At 44.4% G+C, this 19,038-nt stretch overlaps 1 protein-coding gene across 1 annotated transcript; it reads left to right on the forward strand.

Moving 5' to 3' along the window:
* The first annotated feature begins 9,528 nt into the window (after positions 1–9,528).
* Positions 9,529–14,866, forward strand: LOC109765014 (disease resistance protein RGA5-like). The gene is made up of 2 exons (XM_045229553.2): positions 9,529–10,563; positions 10,810–14,866. The coding sequence occupies exons 1-2, from the start codon at positions 9,773–9,775 to the stop codon at positions 12,743–12,745; spliced, it is 2,727 nt and encodes a 908-aa protein (XP_045085488.1). The 5' UTR covers positions 9,529–9,772; the 3' UTR covers positions 12,746–14,866.
* Positions 14,867–19,038: the final 4,172 nt, after the last annotated feature.

A 19,038-nucleotide genomic window follows, 5' to 3' on the forward strand; every position in this document is an offset into this window, starting at 1 on the left:
GTCGAGACGTAAAGATCGATATATTGGACGACTATATTCGGACACCGGAAGTGTTCCGGGTGGTTTCGGAGAAAACCGGAGTGCCGAGGATTACCGGAACCCCCCCGAGAGAAATAGTGGGCCTTATGGGCCTTAGTGGAGAGAGAGGGCTGGCCTAGGGCAGGCCGCGCGCCCCTCCCCCTCTGGTCTAAATTGTACTAGGAGAAGGGGGCGGCGCCCCCCTTTCCTTCTCCCTCTCCTCCTTCCTTTCCCCCTCCTAGTAGGAGTAGGAAAGAGGGGAGTCCTACACCTACTAGGAGGAGGACTCCTCCTCCTGGCGCGCCTACAGGGGCCGGCCGGCCTCCCCCCTTGCTCCTTTATATATGGGGCAGGGGGGCACCTCTAGACACACAGAGGCTTGCGGCGGCGGAACTCCCGATCTATTCTGTTCCCCGAAGGTTTTAGGGTATATGGAGATATATAGGCGAAAGAAGTCGGTAAGGGGTGCCATGAGGGGCCCACGAGGGTGGAGGGCGCGCCCAGGGGGGTGGGCGCCCCCCTGCCTCGTGCTCTCCTCGTTGATCCCCTGACGTCCTCTCCAAGTCTCCTGGATTGCTTTCTTTCCAAAAATAACTTCTCCCGAAGGTTTCATTCCGTTTGGACTCCGTTTGATATTCCTTTTCTTCGAAACACTGAAACAAGGGAAAAAACACGAACTGGCACTGGGCTCTGGGTTAATAGGTTAGTCCCAAATATCATATAAATGCATATAAAACATCCTAGAAGGATAATATAATAGCATGAATACTTCATAAATTATAGATACGTTGGAGACGTATCATTGATCTCTCCCAGCCGTGTGCGGTGCCCCCCTCCACCATAATCCACCTCGATCATATCGTAGCGGTGCTTAGGCGAAGCCCTGCGTCGGTAGCATCATCATCACCGTCATCACGCCGTCGTGCTAACGAAACTCTCCCGTGAAGCTCTATTGGATCGGAGTTCGTGGGACGTCATCGAGCTAAACGTGTGCTGAACTCGGAGGTGTCGTGTGTTCGGTACTTGGATCGGTCGGATCGTGAAGACGTACGACTACATCAACCGCGTTGATCTAACGCTTCCGCTTTCGGTCTACGAGGGTACGTGGACACACTCTCCCCTCTCGTTGCTATGCATCACCATGAACCTATGTGTGCGTAGGAAAATTTTGAAATTACTACGTTCCCCAACACTAGCATCTCTAGTACCGCGCAACTTTCGCCGGTACCATACACCCACCATATACCTTCCTCAAAACAGCCACCATACCTACCTATTATGGCATTTCCATAGCCATTCCGAGATATATTGCCATGCAACTTTCCACCGTTCCGTTATTATGACATGCTTCATCATTGTCATATTGCTTTGCATGATCATGTAGTTGACATCGTATTTGTGGCAAAGCCACCGTTCATAATTCTTTCATACATGTCACTTTTGATTCATCGCAATCCCGGTACACCGCCGGAGGCATTCACATAGAGTCATATTTTGTTCTAAGTATCGAGTTGTAATTCTTGAGTTGTAAGTAAATAAAAGTGTGATGATCATCATTAGAGCGTTGTCCCATGTGAGGAAAGGGTGATGGAGACTATCATTCCCCCACATGTCGGGATGAGACTCCGGACGAAAAAAAGGCCATAAAAAAAGAAGGCCCAAAAAAATGAGAGAAAAAGAGAGAAGGGACAATGTTACTATCCTTTTTCCACACTTGTGCTTCAAAGTAGCACCATGATCTTCATGATAGAGAGTCTCTTATTTTTTTCACTTTCATATACTAGTGGGAATTTTTCATTATAGAACTTGGCTTGTATATTCCAATGATGGGCTTCCTCAAAATGCCCTAGGTTTCGGGAGCGAGCAAGTTGGATGCACACCCACTTAGTTTCTTTTTGAGCTTTCGTACACTTATAGCTCTAGTGCATCCGTTGCATGGCAATCCCTACTCACTCACATTGATATCTATTGATGGCCATCTCCATAGACCGTTGATACGCCTAGTTGATGTGAGACTATCTTCTCCTTTTTGTCTCCTCCACAACCACCATTCTATTCCACATATAGTGCTATGTCCATGGCTCATGCTCATGTATTGCGTGAAGATTGAAAAAGTTTGAGAACATCAAAAGTATGAAACAATTGCTTGGCTTGTCATCACGGTTGTGCATGATTTAAATACTTTGTGTGGTGAAGATAGAGCATAGCCATACTATATGATTTTGTAGGGATAACTTTCTTTGGCCATGTTATTTTGAGAAGACATAATTGCTTAGTTAGTATGCTTGAAGTATTATTATTTTCATGTCAATATTAAACTTTTGTCTTGAATCTTTCGGATCTGAATATTCATGCCACAATAAAGAGAATTACATTGAGAATTATGTTAGGTAGCATTCCACATCAAAAATTCTGTTTTTATCATTTACCTACTCGAGGATGAGCAAGAATTAAGCTTGGGGATGCTTGATACGTCTCCAACGTATCTATAATTTTTTATTGTTCCATGATATTATATTATCTGTTTTGGATGTTAATGGGCTTTATTTTACACTTTTATATTATTTTTGGGACTAACCTACTAACCCAAGGCCCAGTGCAAATTGCTGTTTTTTTGCCTATTTCAGTGTTTCGCAGAAAAGGAATATCAAACGGAATCCAAACGGAATGAAACCTTCAGGAGAGTTATTTTTGGAACAAACGTGATCCAGAGGACTTGGAGTGGACGTCAAGAAATCAACGAGGAGTCCACGAGGTAGGGGGGCGGGCCCTCCCCCCTCGTGGCTCAACCGACCTACTTCTTCCTCCTATATATACACATATACCCTGAAAACAACCAGGAGCACCACGAAACCCTATTTCCACCGCCGCAACCTTCTGTACCCAAGAGATCCCATCTTGCGGCCTTTTCCGGAGCTCCGCCGGAGGGGGATCGATCACGGAGGGCCTCTACATCAACTCCATGGCCTCTCCGATGATGTGTGAGTAGTTTACTTCAGACCTTCGGGTCCATGGTTATTAGCTAGATGGCTTCTTCTCTCTCTTTGGATCTCAATACAAAGTTCTCCTCGATCTTCTTGGATATCTATTCGATGTAACTCTTTTTGCGTTGTGTTTGTCGAGATCCGATGAATTGTGGGTTTATGATCAAGTCTATCTATGAACAATATTTGATTCTTCTCTGAAATCTTTTATGTATGATTGGTTATCTTTGCAAGTTTCTTCGAATTGTCAGTTTGGTTTGGCCTACTAGATTGATCTTTCTTGCAATGGGAGAAGTGCTTAGCTTTGGGTTCAATCTTGCGGTGCTCCATCCCAGTGACAGAAAGGGAAACGACACGTATTGTATTGTTGCCATCGAGGATAAAAAGATGGGGTTTATATCATATTGCTTGAGTTTATCCCTCTACATCATGTCATCTTACCTAATGCGTTACTCTGTTCTTATGAACTTAATACTCTAGATGCATGCTGGATAGCGGTCGATGTGTGGAGTAATAGTAGTAGATGCAGGCAGGAGTCGGTCTACTTGTCACGGACGTGATGCCTATATACATGATCATGCCTAGATATTCTCATAATTATTCGCTTTTCTATCAATTGCTCGACAGTAATTTGTTCACCCACCGTAATACTTATGCTATCTTGAGAGAAGCCACTAGTGAAACCTATGGCCCTCGGGTCTATTCTCCATTATATTAATCTTCCGCCAACAAGCTATTCCTATTACCTTTTATTTTGCAATCTTTACTTTTACTATTTATCAACAAAATACCAAAAATATTATCTTATCATCTCTATCAGATCTCACTCTCGTAAGTGACCGTGAAGGGATTGACAACCCCTTTATCGCGTTGGTTGCGAGGTTCTTATTTGTTTGTGTAGGTACGAGGGACTTGCGTGTGGCCTCCTACTGGATTGATACCTTGGTTCTCAAAAACTAAGGGAAATACTTACGCTACTTTGCCGCATCACCCTTTCCTCTTCAAGGGAAAACCAACGCAGTGCTCAAGAGGTAGCAAGGTGTCGTACGTTCGGTACTAGATCGGTTGGATCACGAAGACGTTCGACTACATCAACCGCGTTATACTAACGCTTCCGCTTTCGGTCTACGAGGGTACGTGGACACACTTTCCCCCTCTCGTTGCTATGCATCTTCTAGATAGATCTTGCGTGAGCGTAGGAATTTTTTTGAAATTGCATGCTACGTTCCCCAACTGGAACAATGGGATCTAACTTCATATTTGTATAGGAGGCCACTTCATATTTTTATGTCTAACTTTAACCATTAATTTTACCAACAAAATATGAGTTATATGCCACAAAAGTATGTCATTGGATGCACATTTCAAAGAACTTCCCAATGACATATTTTTGATACATATAATTCATATTTGTTGACCAAAATTATAGGTCAAAGTTTAACGCGGGAAACAAAGTGGCCTTGTATACAAAAATAGAGGGAGTAACAATAATACTAAGTAAATGTCACCCATTTGAAATCTTTCGACAACACAACTAACCAGTCAAACTTGTGAAACCACAACACAAAACCCTTCCAACCAGATCGAAAAGCCAGGAATGGTTGGTCGAGGAGGCCAAGGATTATAGGATCAGCATCTTCGATGATTTCCCTAGGCCTCGAGTACCTTGACAACACGCATGACTTCAGTGAGCAAGGAAACACACATGGCTTCGATGAGCAAGGCGCAAGGCGCCCGCGTTAGCCATCAGCCTCTACGCATCCTCTTGCTTGTCCGCCCAGTGTCAATAGGACCTCAGTGTCGGGCTGCAACATGTCTAAGATGTTTCTTGGAATATTTAGTATGGATGAAACTGATATGCCTTTTGCGTCGCGCCAATCTATTATATCGGGAAGAGCGAGACAACGTCGAGGTGCTGGTAACACCGCCGACTATGGCATCCCAGTGAGGTCGAGCTAAGAATGCCCAGAGACAACTAAGGCCCAACGGAAAGGTGGCGGGCTCAGAATGGCTGAAATGAAAGCCCAGACACAAAGAAAGCCCAACCAAAAGTTGACGGGCTCGGAATGGCAGAAATGAAAGCCTAGACACAACGAAAGCCCAATCGAAAGTTGACGGGATCGAAATGGCAGAAATGAAAGCCCAGAGACAACTAAGGCCCAATGAAAAGGTGATGGGCTCGGAAATGGCAGAAATGGAATCCCAGAGCATGACGTTTAAGTAAGTAGACCAAGCATCGAAAGACCATGGCACCATTGTCTGCTAAGAAAACATAAGGCATTAAGAGAGCGAGGCAGATCGGCCTTGTGGTGAGTGGTGACACCTACCGACCTTTGTCAGCTTCTCCGTCATCTTCCTCGAGTCTCCCAGATCGTCTGAATTCTCCTCTACGATCAGATCAGGTTGTAATTTGTGGGATCAATTCGTTAACACCCATGCTCCCAGAACTCCAGTAAATATCCTACCAAGCACACCATCGACACGTTTCTGGTTACTCCTCTCCTACTGTATTAGGACAAAACCAATATTGACAACGCGCAAAAAATTCTTTCCACAACTCAAAGAATGTAATTCACTTTTAGAGTAATTATGTTTGGTTGTTTCTAAAAGACAAATAAAATCCAATCTATGATCAGTGACCATTTTCTTAACATATCTTTTTTGGGATCTTGTCCGAAACTCCTCACATTTCAAAACACACCTTTCATTTTGTTAATATATAGCTCTATGTAGTTTTTTTACTCCTATTTTTTTTCTCAAAGGGGCCAAAGAAACAGAGTGCTTCACACAACTAATCATCGGTGAGCCAACTCAATTATTTTTTCCTCCTAAGATTTTTTAAATGTCCATGACAACCTCTTCCAACTCAAAGTCATAATTATCGTTATCAGAACATAAATCATCCGAAGTAGCATCTCTAGTGTCAATAGGATCTCGAGTGTCAGGCCACAACATGTCTAAGAAGTTTCTTGGAATACTTAGTCGTGAACGAAACTGATATGTTTTTTGTTTCGTGTGAAAGACAACGTCGAGGCGCTGGTAACACGGCCGACTGTGGCATCCCAATGAGGCCGAGCTAAGAATGCCCAGAGACAACGAAGGCCCAACCGAAAGGTGACAGGCTCTGAATGGCAGAAATGAAAGGTCATACACAGGAAAGCCCAACCGAAAGGTAATAGGCTCTGAATGGCAGAAATGAAAGTACGGAGACAAGGAAGCTCCAACCGAAAGGTGACGGGCTCTGAATGTCAGAAATGAGAGCCCGGAGCATGACGTTGAAGTAAGGGCCTGTCCGGCATCCCAGCTCCTCCAACTCTGGGTTCGGAGTTGAGCCGAACGGGCTAACTCCTAGAGTTCCTCACGATAAGCTGGCGATTATTGTAGTATAAATTTTGAGGAGTTGTGGGGTTGGGTAAACCGAGCTCCGCCGAAACAAAGAAGCAGGAGTTGCCCAAAATTACCAGTCCTTGTTACCATCAAGTGAGGTTAGCTCGTACCTGTTAGAGTGTTATGTCCTTCTGTTCCCCTCCTGGCCGCGTACATGGGCTTGAACGAGCCAGTTTGCTCTCGTATGGCTGGCTGAAACCCTGTCAAATTTCCCAGCCCCATAGCTAATAGCCCACCTACTATAGACAATTGGGCCAGAAACAACTAAATGAGCTTTCAGCCCAGGAGGAAATCGGCAGAAGAAAGAAGCTGTGCTCCGGAACGCTCGGCTGACTCGAGGATTTTTTGTGAGAAGTTGGCTGCTGGTTGTTGGCTGAGGAGTTGAGGAGGTGGAGGGTTACCGAACATGCCCTAATTAAGTAGACCAAGCATCCAAAGACCATGGCACCAGAAAACAAAAGGCATCGAGAGAGCGAGGCACATCAGCCTTGCGGAGATACCTACCCACCTTTGTCTGCTTCTCCTAAGTCTTCCTCAAGTCTGTCCTGTCTCTCGGCTCGTCTGAATTCTCATCTGCGATCAGATCAGGCTGTAATTCGTGGGATCAATTCGTCAACAGCCATGCTGCTAGAGCTGCAGTAAATATCCTGCCAAGCACTCCATCGGCATGTTTCTGGTTACTCCTCGCCTACTGTATTAGGAAAAAATCCAATACTGACAAGGCGCAAAATTTCCCCCGATGAGGTCTGAATGGTCACGACCATAGTGGAATCTTTGTACCGGAGATTCTAGAAATTTTACTACTACAAGAGGCCGGAGCTAATATCTTGAACGATTACAGTAGAACGCATGGAGCATGGTTGATCAAACATAGCAGGTACGTAGATCGCTTTTGGAACGGAACACCTACTAAAAACCTTGATTTCTTTACGGGGATGCATACGCAGGATGACAAGGCCAGGCAACTTGTTGCAGCCCTTATGCTCCATATATGTCGCTTATTAATTAGCGTTCGTCTGCCTGTCAGCATCCAAGCTTGTTAGCCTAACTTTGTCTGCTTTGCTTAATGTTTTTCTATTAGCGCATTATTGATGGATCCAAATCACATGACCTGGCGTAGTTGTTGGCCGGGCCGGCACTAGCTTGACGCGCTCATTAGTCGTCGTCTTACATCTTATCCATGAAGTAACCATATTATAAGATGATGAGATTATCCAATATATAGATTGGAAGAGACGCCGCCTCCCACCGCCGCCGCCGAGGGCGTCGCAGGCTAAGCCTGCGTGCCGCATCAGCAGCGGCGGCAATCTTCCTCGGCCGGCGATCAGATATGGGTGGCGGCGCTGGCTGATTCAAGGGCGGTGGCGCGGGCCGGTGGCGACCAGGGTTGTCGTCTTGGCGGCGGCGACGACGGAATCGTGGGCGCCCGATCTGGATCCATATCGGATCTGGGTGGTGGTGTTCCTCAGGCCGTCATGCGTATTCTTTGTTCCGATGCAGCAAGCGGCCTTTGGACTAGGCCCGCGATATGAGGACGTCGGGGGCTCCGGCCCTGGGCACGGAGGTGGAGGCCATCCTCTTCGCCGGAGGTGGTCGGCTAGAGGGTCGTGGCTTCTCGCATCCAGTCCCGGCGTCGAGCAGGGAGGCGACGCTGCCGGTGAAAACCGTGCTATGACTCCTCTCATGGTGGGCGATGACGGCGTTTTCGCGTCGTTATCTTGTTGAAGACATCGCCACTGCAGATTCCGTCGACTTGCTTACACTGCTCTCGGTGAAAACCTAGACCCGGGGTTCCCGGATCGGACGATGGCGGCGCTTTTGGCGTCGTTCTCCCTCATGAGGGCATCGATTTTTAGCAGCGGCTAGATGAAGGAGACACGTGGTGGAGCGGTTTTACATTTACCACGTTGGTGACGGCGTCCATCTCGACGGCGTGGTGCAGTGGAGACTCGACGCCCGATGCGCGGTGATGGACTCGCGCAGGAGGGTGACGCTGTCTGGCGTCGTGGTGGCGTCGACGGCAGCGAGACCGGGCAAGGTAGATGCAGCAGTACAGCTCTGAAGATGGATTGGTGGCAGGTGACTGCGGCGGCCTCATACCCGGCAGGAGTCCTGGTTGAGGAGCACGCCGGACTGGCGGGTGCCCATACCCCGCAGGCGTCCTGGTTGGGACCTCTGGTGGTTGCACATTTCCATTATGTACTTTCTATGGGAGCCGTTTTTGCTTTATTTGCTGGATTTTACTATTGGGTGGGTAAAATCTTTGGTCGGACATATCCTGAAACTTTAGGCCAAATCCATTTTTGGATCACTTTTTTCGGGGTTAGATGTTAGGTTTGGCTGCGAGGTCTGTTCGGTATTAGGCCCAGACTATCAGCGCCCCTTCATCAACTAGATAGGAGTAGCGACAGATGTTGAGTAGACGGTGGCTTTACTCTTACTGTTGTATGACTTTGTAAGGTCTTGTGTCAATAATTAATAAAATAGTTGTATGCATCGTCCAGATGCAGAGGCCGAGGGTCTTCCTCCTTTTTAAAAAAAATAGATTGGAAGAGACTTGACCAATCCAAGGTAGCCAAGAAAAAAAGGACACCGGCCGGCACAATTATACAAACCCCAGCAAATTAAAATTTCCACGGCTTGTTCTGTTCGATCATCAGCATCAAGTGGCACTTGTTCACCCGCAAAAAAAAAGGTGGCACTTGTTGAGTATATTTTTGTAATTAAATGTACAATCAGGAATTTTAAGTGTCCCTGCCCAACTGCCGTGCGTTTTTAGGGTGCAAAATTTGTATGTTTTCTACTTCTGATGAATAAGACATACTAGCAATGTTCTCCTGCCCTTTTTTTTCAAGGAATCTTGTCATGAAAGTCAAATGTGAACGAGGCAGACATAAAGCATCGCCGGTTTGAACCACCCCACAATCGACAAGTAAAGAAAAGCATGGTTGGAGTAGTTAATCTTATGTAGCGTGGATCTCTAGGAGTATTAATTAGTGTCAATAAAACAATGTTACGAATTGCGTAGTAGGAGGTAATTAACTCCTAGTGCAGTGCAATGTACAGACTGTTTTGAGTTAACTAACACACATGCACATCGCGAGGGAAACATAAGATATACTCCTGGACTGACTCGTTCTCTCACTACCGAGCTTCTCTCGCCCAAACCTCCCCTCTCCTCCACAGCGACAGCGAGAGACACGACAAGAGCGGAACTTCGTTCGTCCTCACCGGAGCTCAGGAAGGCAGTGCCCGGCCACGAGGACAGCGACCCTCACCTCCTGTGTCCAGTTCCTCGGCTAGGCTCACCGCCGCTGCACACCTCCTCTCTCTGGTTCCGGGGCGGCGCAGGAGGGAAGGGCAGAGGAGCAGTCTAAATCGGGATGGCAGCCAGTGCGACGACGGGGGCGTTGTACCCGCTCCTCGGCAAGCTCACCCAGCTGCTCGGCGAGGAGTACAAAAAGCTCACGGGTGTGAGGAAGCAGGCCTCGTTCCTCAAGGACGAGCTCAGCGCCATGAAAGCTCTGCTTGACAAGATGGAGCTCATGGATAAGCTCGATTCACCGGCCAAGAACTGGAGGGACGACATCAGGGAGATGTCCTATGATATGGAGAACTGCATCGATGACTTCATTCATGACATCGAAGAAGGTGCCCGTGCAAAGAAAGGCTTCCCCGGGAAGATGGCTCAGCGCCTGAGAAGGTTGATCAAGCGTCATCAGATCGCCAACCGCATCCAGGAGTTCAAGGGTCTTGCTGAAGAAGCAAATGCTCGGCGCAAGAAGTACAACATTGATGAGTGCATCAATTCGAGTCCTAAAACTGTGGCCGTGGATCGCCGAATGACGGCGATCTACAAGGAGGCAGCAAGCCTTGTTGGTATTGACGGCCCGAGAGAAGAGCTGGTCAGTTTGCTGATGGATTCTCAGATGAAACTCAAAGTGGTTTCCATCGTAGGGTTTGGAGGTTTGGGTAAAACCACGCTTGCCAAACAAGTGTATGATGAGGTTGGAGAGCAATTTGATTATAAGGCATTTTTCTCAGTCTCCCAAAGGCCAGAAGTGAAAAGCCTTCTTGTTGGCCTACAGTTAAAGCTTGGGATGAAGGATTCTTCTCATGCTTATGAGCTGCAAGACATTATTGATTGCCTTAGAGAACACCTCAAACACAAGAGGTATATTTTTCTCTACTAGTACTCACTCATATGCTTGCATGACCTAGTTCTCAATAACTGTGTGACAGAAAATTTTGGGATGAACGTGAGATTTCCTTTTATCTATATCCCCTAAATTTTGAAAGACACGCGTTATCATCTCTCATTATCCTTTGTTTCCTTCATTTTAGTTTTGATACATTCCTCTGTACCTTATAACCATAAGCTGATATAATGTATGAATAACTCCGGCAAAAATTGCAACAGGTACTTTATTGTAGTTGATGACTTGTGGGATCAACAAGCATGGGATATTATTAGTTGTGCCTTTCCTGACAATAGTACCGGAAGTAGAGTAATGGTAACCACACGATTGGATGATGTAGCTGTCAAAGCGTGTCAGAGTGACCGTGCCTGCATTTACAGAATGAAGCCACTCAAAGAACAAGACTCAAGAAAATTATTTTTTGATAGAGTATTTGGGTCTGAAAATGTATGCCCATCACAGCTCAAAGAAATTTCGGTCGAAATTCTCAGGAAGTGTGGCGGGTTGCCACTTGCAATTATCACAATAGCTAGCCTATTAGCTAGCCATGAAGCAAGATTGTTGAATGAATGGGAGATCATAAAGAATTCTCTTGGTACCAAGTTTGTCACAAAACCCACCTTGGAGGAGATGAGGGGTATACTGAACCTTAGCTACATGCATCTTCCTGTTTATCTCCGCCCGTGTTTTTTGTATCTTGGCATGTATCCAGAAGACCGTGAGATTGAGAGGGATGACCTAGTTCGGCAATGGATAGCCGAAGGCTTTGTTTGTAGTTCGCATAGAGCGGATTTGGATGATGTTGCAAAAAGTTATTTCAATGAGCTTGTCAATAGAAGTATGATTCAGCCCGGAAGAACATCTTATGGGGAGGTACTTTCTTGCAGAGTGCACGATATGATGCTTGATTTGATCTTAAGCAAGAGTACAGAAGATAATTTTATCAGTGTAGCATATAACTGTGAAGACATGGCAAGATTGCACAGTTGGAAGTACAAGGTTCGTCGATTATCCCTCCAATCAAGTGTAGGTGGTGCAACATCGGAGACCCTTGCTACTAGCATGACACAAGTTCGATCATATGTGCAGTTTACAAAGTCCCAATACACACCTCCCCTTTCAAAGTTTAAGTATCTACGGGTGCTTGCCTTTGAGTTCCCTTCGCTTTTGCAAACGACAATTGACCTCACAGCAATTGGCCATTTGTTTCTACTGAGATATTTGAAGGTTTCAGGCACATATGTAGTTGTAGCTTTCCCAGCAGAAATTCAAGGGCTTGTGCATTTGGAAACTCTCGTGGTAAATTCCGAGCGGACAGAAAGCTTTCCTTCAGACATAAGTTGTTTGCCCAACCTGTTTCATCTGGTGCTTCCAAGACGTATAGGGCTGCCTAAAGGGATCAAGAAGATGAGATCAATCCGCACCCTGAGTTGTTGGGAGATGTCAGAGAGTTCGCTTGAGGATATCAAAGGCCTTAGCGAGTTGACCAATCTAAGGGAATTGTACTTAAGCATGCCTTTAAACAAGTGCTTGACCTTGGAACAAGAGGATGCTTTGGTGTCCTCCATCAGAATGCTCCGAGACCTCAAGTGCCTTGAGCTCAATTGGATGCGTGGATGTGGTGACCCTAACAGCCAGCTATACTCCTTACATGGTCCTCCTCGCCGTCTCGAGGTACTCCATCTGCCATGGTTGGAGTTCAGAAGAGTTCCCACATGGATCGGTGAACTATGTTGCCTCCGGATGCTCGATCTGAAGGTGTTGCACCTGTCGTGTGATGAGTTTCGTGTTCTTGGCGAGCTCCCATCCCTCGTCTATGTCAAGCTCTACGTGGTAGATGTCTCGCAAGACAAAGTTGTGGTTGGCATGGGGTTGTTCCCAGTTCTGGAGCACTTTTATTTTGAGTGTGCCAAAGACGTGAATGTGTATCTGAGCTTTGAGGCAGGAGCTATGCCCAAGGTACAAACGCTCAGCCTGAACTCCAGCTGGGGAGCGTGGAGAGGTGCTACACCGGTCGGCATGGAGTGCCTGCCCTGCCTCCACAAAATCAAACTGATGCATGTCTGGCCCAGGCTTGGTGTACACGCTAAACTCGAGTCTGCCTTCAAGGGTGCCGTAAGCCTGCACCCAAGGCATCCCTCTGTTACTTTTTGTTAGCCATCCATTCCGCCACCTTGCTATCTGTAACGTAATTATTTTCTTATTCTGCGCCTCAGTTTTATTTTTTCAACGAATATTTCTGTCAGCGCATTAACGCAGACAGCAGAGTTTGGAAATATTTGGTCCTAATAGATCAATCTTGCCTGTGCACGCCTCGTCTCGATCCATGTATGCATGCATGTATACTTTTGGATGTTTATTTCCAGGAATGTACTGATTAAGCTCAACTTGATTGGAAACGCATTGGCGTCATTGCTTCGATTCTGTAATAAAATGTTTCCAGGCTGCAGCTGGTGAAAATGCTACTGGTATACTGGACGCGTTGCTTTTATTGCTTTTGTTGCATTTGCAAGTACATGGTGACATCGCATTTATCATCGAACATTAAACATACAGCACTAAAACGTATGGAAATTCTGATTTCAACTTTTGAAATCTACCTACTGTAGCTTCTGCCACAATGGGAAAGCATGGATAGAGATCAGAACATAACATCAATGCATGGTTTGGAGCAGGCAGTATCAAATTTCAGTCGATTTCAGGATTGCTACCAGGGGCACTTCTAGGTCCTAGTGGCAGAGCAGCAACCAAATTTCCAGCCAAAAGATCCATCGCCACGATTCCTACTACTCCTCACCTATATATCAGAACAGAACACCATCGATAATACGCAAAACTTAATTTGCCGGTGAGGCCCGATGGTCACCGCAACGCTGAAATTTACAAAAGGCACCCGAGATGATCACACAAGTGGAATGCATTGTTGATAAACCGTAACTGGTACGTACATACCTTCCAATTCAACTAATCCAAAGTTCAAAATAATTCATCTTTGCTTCTCAGGAAGAGAAAAGGATGGGGATTGGTACCTGCAGGCTGCTTATGACTTATGAGCAGGTGACAACCTCGATTTTTATTTGAAAATAACCACTAAAAAGATATAGACAACAGCTGATATCATGGAAATAAAACTCACGACTGTGTGTGTGTGTGTGTGTGTGTGTGTGTGTGTGATTTTGCTTCTCAGGCACTAAAAATATCATCAGCCATTGTCCTAAAAACATTCAGGCAGTATTATGCATCTTAGGCATCACATCTCAAAGAAAAAAAAACAATAGCAATGTCTAAATAGCTGTTGTCCATCAGTGTGTGTGTGTGTGTGATTTTGCTTCTCAGGCACTAAAAATATCAACAGCCATTGTCCTAGAAACATTCAGGCAGTATTATGCATCTTAGGCATCACATCTCAAAGAAAGAAAAAAAATCAATAGCAATGTCTAAATAGCTGTTGTCCATCAGTATGCGTCATAATTTTTTTGTACGAGTTACACAAAATAAGAAATCAAGAAATATGCATGGTATGTGAAGGATCAGAAAACCTCACTACCATTTCAGTAGGCCACCAATTAAAATTTAGATGAAAGTAAGGTCGTGAAACTTCACTAAATTATTTCTATTTAAGGCACTCTCCAAGTTATTGTAAGGTTATCTATACCCAGTTCTACATCTAAGCAAGATCATGCAAATATAAAAAGTATGCTCTTTAAATCTGTCACCGTTACCTACACAGCGACTTCACTGTGTCGGCAATGAAAACAGTAATTTTATTTTTATATGTACTCCCGATTAACCTGTATGGAAACAACAGAAAATACCAGGGCAACGACAAGGAAACTACATGAAAGCTGTTACCAGATCATAAACAGCAGCAATCTGACAACCAAAGCACAAGAACGCCAATCCAAGGAAGCACTTACAAAGAATCTGTAAACAAGCAGAAAACAGAATATAGAACAGAGGCAAATTTTCCACATGATATTGTTTCCAGTGGTTTGCAAGCTCTTGGATGGAACTCTCTGCAATTCTGCAGCTATGAACAGCCAACAGCAAGGCGTGAAATTAATTAGTGACATGAAGCAATGCGAAAAAGAGAAGCAAGTGCAGTATTTCAGTAACGAATCAACCAATGACAAGAAGAAACAAATCTAGATCAGATTCAAATAGATGGATTTCTTACTAACAAAATAATAAATCCACCAGGTAGAAATGGGAGCAGTTCTCCAAAAAAAAAATTCAAAGAGTAAGCCGAGTTCGAGGCTACATGCCTTTCTTAGTGGAAGGAGAGCATGAGCTCACAGCCCATGTCCACATATCTGACAACACTGGTAATTCCCAAATCAGTCTTAAAATCTGAACATGGGAAAAAATGGAAATGACAACACATAATTCGTTCAACCATGTTTTGGAAAAATATAATTAGATGAGAACATTGACCATGTCATCTAGGCCGGCAAGGAGTTCGGCTTCTTACAGGTACAGGCACACACTTTGTTTTTGTCAGACACCGCTCCGGCTCACCCATCCCTGAGGGGGTGACCCAGATGAATCGTGAACTACTACCCACCATGCGCAGACCCAACCGTCACCGTCACGCTTGGCTTCTTCCCACACTGCAGCCCCCACCTCCTCACCATGCTCTCCCAATCCAAGGGTGACAGAAGGTGGCTCATCGTCCCATAGTATCCGATGCATTTGTCAGCAACTTGGGCACCACACGGAGTCATTGAGATATAATCACCAATAGCAATGGGGTGCTGGCGAGGGTCAAGCACAGCACCATGTGGTCACCAACTCCATAGCAGCAAGGTTGTTGGCGGCGACCCTCGTCATCAAGATGGAGTGCCGCATAGGCCCGACGCTGGAGACGGTGCACGAGGCAAGGAATCCGACCAAGTACCGGGAGTTCATGGAGGCATACTATGCCGCTGATAACAGCAGGGAGAGAGCCCTCGAATCCTTCAAGATCCACCACTATCTCTATTTCTATGAGTTTGGGTTGTCTGTTGCCTCCCCTCCTTAGCTGTAATTTCCTCTCCTTCCCATCTCATTTCTCCTTAGTTTTGATCACCTAGGTTCTGCTTTTGCTAAGACCTGCAATCGCTCGTTAAATTTGCCACCACATTCTATCGTATTTTCCATATTAATGGTCTGAATTCATAGTCAGTCTTTCAAAAGTACTCCCTCTGTCCGAAAAAGGTTGTCCCTCAAATGGATGTATCCAGCACCAAGTTAGTGCTAGATACATCCATTTGAGAAACAAGTTTGGGACAAGTTTTTTCGGGTGGAGGGAGTAATATATAAATAGAAGTAGCCGAAGACACGCTATTAACTGCAACAGAATAAAACTAAAGCAGAATCATATGTAAGAAACACGCTGATAACACCAGATGATAGACATAGGTCTCCTGTTGTGTGAGCAGTATATAAAAGGAACTGAATTTATGTCAGATATTGGATGTTGATGCTTATTAGAATCGTTGTAGATGGAAGTTACAAACTATATAAATATAAACTGCTGGGACACAGCACAATGCCGGTTTCTGAAAGGGCTCACCCACAGCAAACAGACAGAGGGACAGGTCTGCAACCAAAGCAGAAAAGAATGAGAACTCATGGACCCCTTGTTTTCTCCAAACGGCGATAGGACTACTTACTGTATACAGAACTTAGTGTATCTACTATTTATTTGATAGTAATATCATATAGGAAAACAAAATGCTAAGTTTTAAATCACATCTTTGGATCTCGATAATCACCCCAATAGACTGTACGCTGAGTAACTGTGATGAGGGAATGCACTGCATAGAGAAGTAGATCTCAGCAGATAAACAAAAAATATTGCAGTGTTGCACAGAAAGAGAAGGCAGTCGCATCTGGAATAATAGATAATACAGTGTATAAGGCAGATCTCTGTGTGATAGAGGCCATAAACATAAGAATAGTAAAGTGTTCTTGCGAGTCTAGAGTGTGAAACAGGGCCTTACAGACGAGAGTTGATCCCTGGCTATTGTTGGCACTATTTGATAACATAAAGTCGGTAATGAAAATACTAATGGGAGGTGCAGGGCATAGGAAACATGATGGCACACTGAGACTGTGTGTATACCTGGAAAATTGTCCAGCAGGTGTGTGCAGAGGCATGGATTCGACAACTCCACCAGTTGAATCTTAATCAGACGGCAAAGAGTATTGATCTGGCGAGACCTTACATAATATCACTAAGCATATATTAGTGGAACAGAAAAAACTGAGCAATTATCTGTTTTTTCTTTCAACTTCCATTAAATATGGTAACTATCTCATACTGAAGTACTAACTTCCTCTGTTCCAGAATTAGTTACCTGGGTTACAAACTTACAAAAGAACCAGTTTGGTCAACTTAATTAGTCTTAGGCACGTGGAATTGAAGTATACCATTCAAGGCAAGCATAAGAAAATAGTTGCGGTTCCCTCAATACAACCACCCAGTCTCAGGATGGAAGAATCATGTTTTTCCTATAGTACACAACTAAAGTATTCGTCCTTGTGTGGCAGTACATCAGTTGCATCAATGGAAAGTAGATTCATATATATCAGAGGGACATTATGCTGAGCGGCGAACTGGCATTACTCCCACTTCAGTAAAATACATATGGTCTACTTTAGTGGCAGCACCATGAGGACCAAGGATGTAAATTAATGGATACATTGGACATACATACATAAACATCAGTATATATAGATAAGGATGTTTCATATAACTACCTAGCTTTCGAGAATGTCCATGTTGAGAAGCTTAGTGCCATTTTCTTGTATTCCAGATTAACAAGTCAATTGATCTCAGAATGCAGTCTTCCCCTGATACAGTAACATGCTCGACCAGACAGAACTGACCCCACAAACCATATACGCCGACCATGCAGAAGGAATATGATATATGTGTAAATAGAGCAAGGAATGCTCTCTATCTGCATGAAGTGATCGTCCATGCATAAATATTCCTGATTTGCTATACCCCTTTTTCTTCCTGTGAGGAGTTTGAAAGATTGGCATTTGTGGTTGTGACGGTTAAATAGTATGGAGATACTCCTCAGAAATCGTACGGTGAATAAGTTCTGTGCACATGTCCAGCAGAAAATTTATCAGACTAATTAGGTTCGTTTTTCTTTTATTTCAGAGATAGTTAGCTGGATTTTCTGAGTAAAACATAAGTCTAACCCCAGTGGAAAAAAATCAAGCTATCTTAACCTCCAATTTTGATCAAGTAAAACCCATTTATGGAAGTTTATGAATCTGAACAGCAGAGTGACTTTTTCCCAGTGGCAATATGCTTAGATATATCCCTCCTATTTAAACAAAATATCCAATGCATTTGTCCCCACGTAAATATAAAGCACTGATCACCACAAGCATGTACATCCCTCCTGGTGTTTCAATTCCCCCCCCCCCCTTTTATATCCCTTAAGTTCTTTTCTGTTTTGATCATGAAATTCAGGAAAAGGCAAGTTAACTCACCTCAGTTCAAGTCACTGAGCAGAACAAAAATAGCAACAGCAGCCCAGATCTGCTGACGCTCTACAGAAGCAACAGAACAGAGGCGCACTACATCCAATGGCTGACAAGCGAGTTGGAGTCACCGCACTGATGTACACTTCATCACCGAGAGTGTTTCATCCCCCCTCATTGTGTCCCTTAAGTTCTTCTCTGTTTTGATCATGAAATTCAGGGAAAGCAAGTTACTCACCTAAGTTCAAGTCACTGAGCAGAAAAAATATATACCAACAGCAGCCCAGATCTGCTCACGCTATGCAGAAACAACACAACAGCCCAGATCCGACGGCTGACAAGCGAGTTGGAGCCACCGCACTGATGTGCACTTACTAATTCTTGAATTATTATTTTTTACTGAATATATATTATTTCTCATTTCTCTTCTTTTTCAGATTGATATGGTTGTGATTTATCATGTGTTTCAAGAGGAAAAATATGTGTATATAGTGCCATGGTAACAGTAGCACGGTTAGTTATCCCTGCTGCTCATTAAAATCAATCAGAAAAGAAGCATGGGGATTACGAGTCCCCAGGCCACCAACTCATGGACATGTTGAGCGACTAGTTTGGTTGGAAGACAAGTACTACTGTACTAGTCGAGCAACTTAAATCTTAATCCTTGCTAAACAAAACAATTTGCAACTTTTTATGTTAGGATGGACAATAGGTTGAAGGTCTCATTGTTGTTTCAAGGCAGTAAACTGGGACGAATTTTGTTGCAAAATATATTCTTAAATCTATGATTTCCCTGAAAAGTAGACAGGTATGGAAAAAAAACTTTATCCTCAGTGCAAGCTGTAGGTTGTAGAGGGAAAATCATGGCACCTCCATTGTTCACAAGAAGAAATGTTAGTTCAACCTTCATTGGATTTGCTTGTCATTCATGACACCTCCATTGGTTTATTCTGACAATTAATGAC

The sequence above is a fragment of the Aegilops tauschii genome, chromosome 6 (assembly GCF_002575655.3).
Source record: "Aegilops tauschii subsp. strangulata cultivar AL8/78 chromosome 6, Aet v6.0, whole genome shotgun sequence".
NCBI classification, from domain to species: Eukaryota; Viridiplantae; Streptophyta; class Magnoliopsida; order Poales; family Poaceae; genus Aegilops; species Aegilops tauschii.

Coding starts and splice junctions, on each gene's coding strand:
- LOC109765014 (XM_045229553.2), top strand. CDS start 9,773: ATGGCAGCCAGTGCGACGACGGGGGCGTTGTACCCGCTCCTCGGCAAG. Junction 10,564..10,809: donor GAACACCTCAAACACAAGAG/GTATATTTTTCT, acceptor AAATTGCAACAG/GTACTTTATTGTAGTTGATG.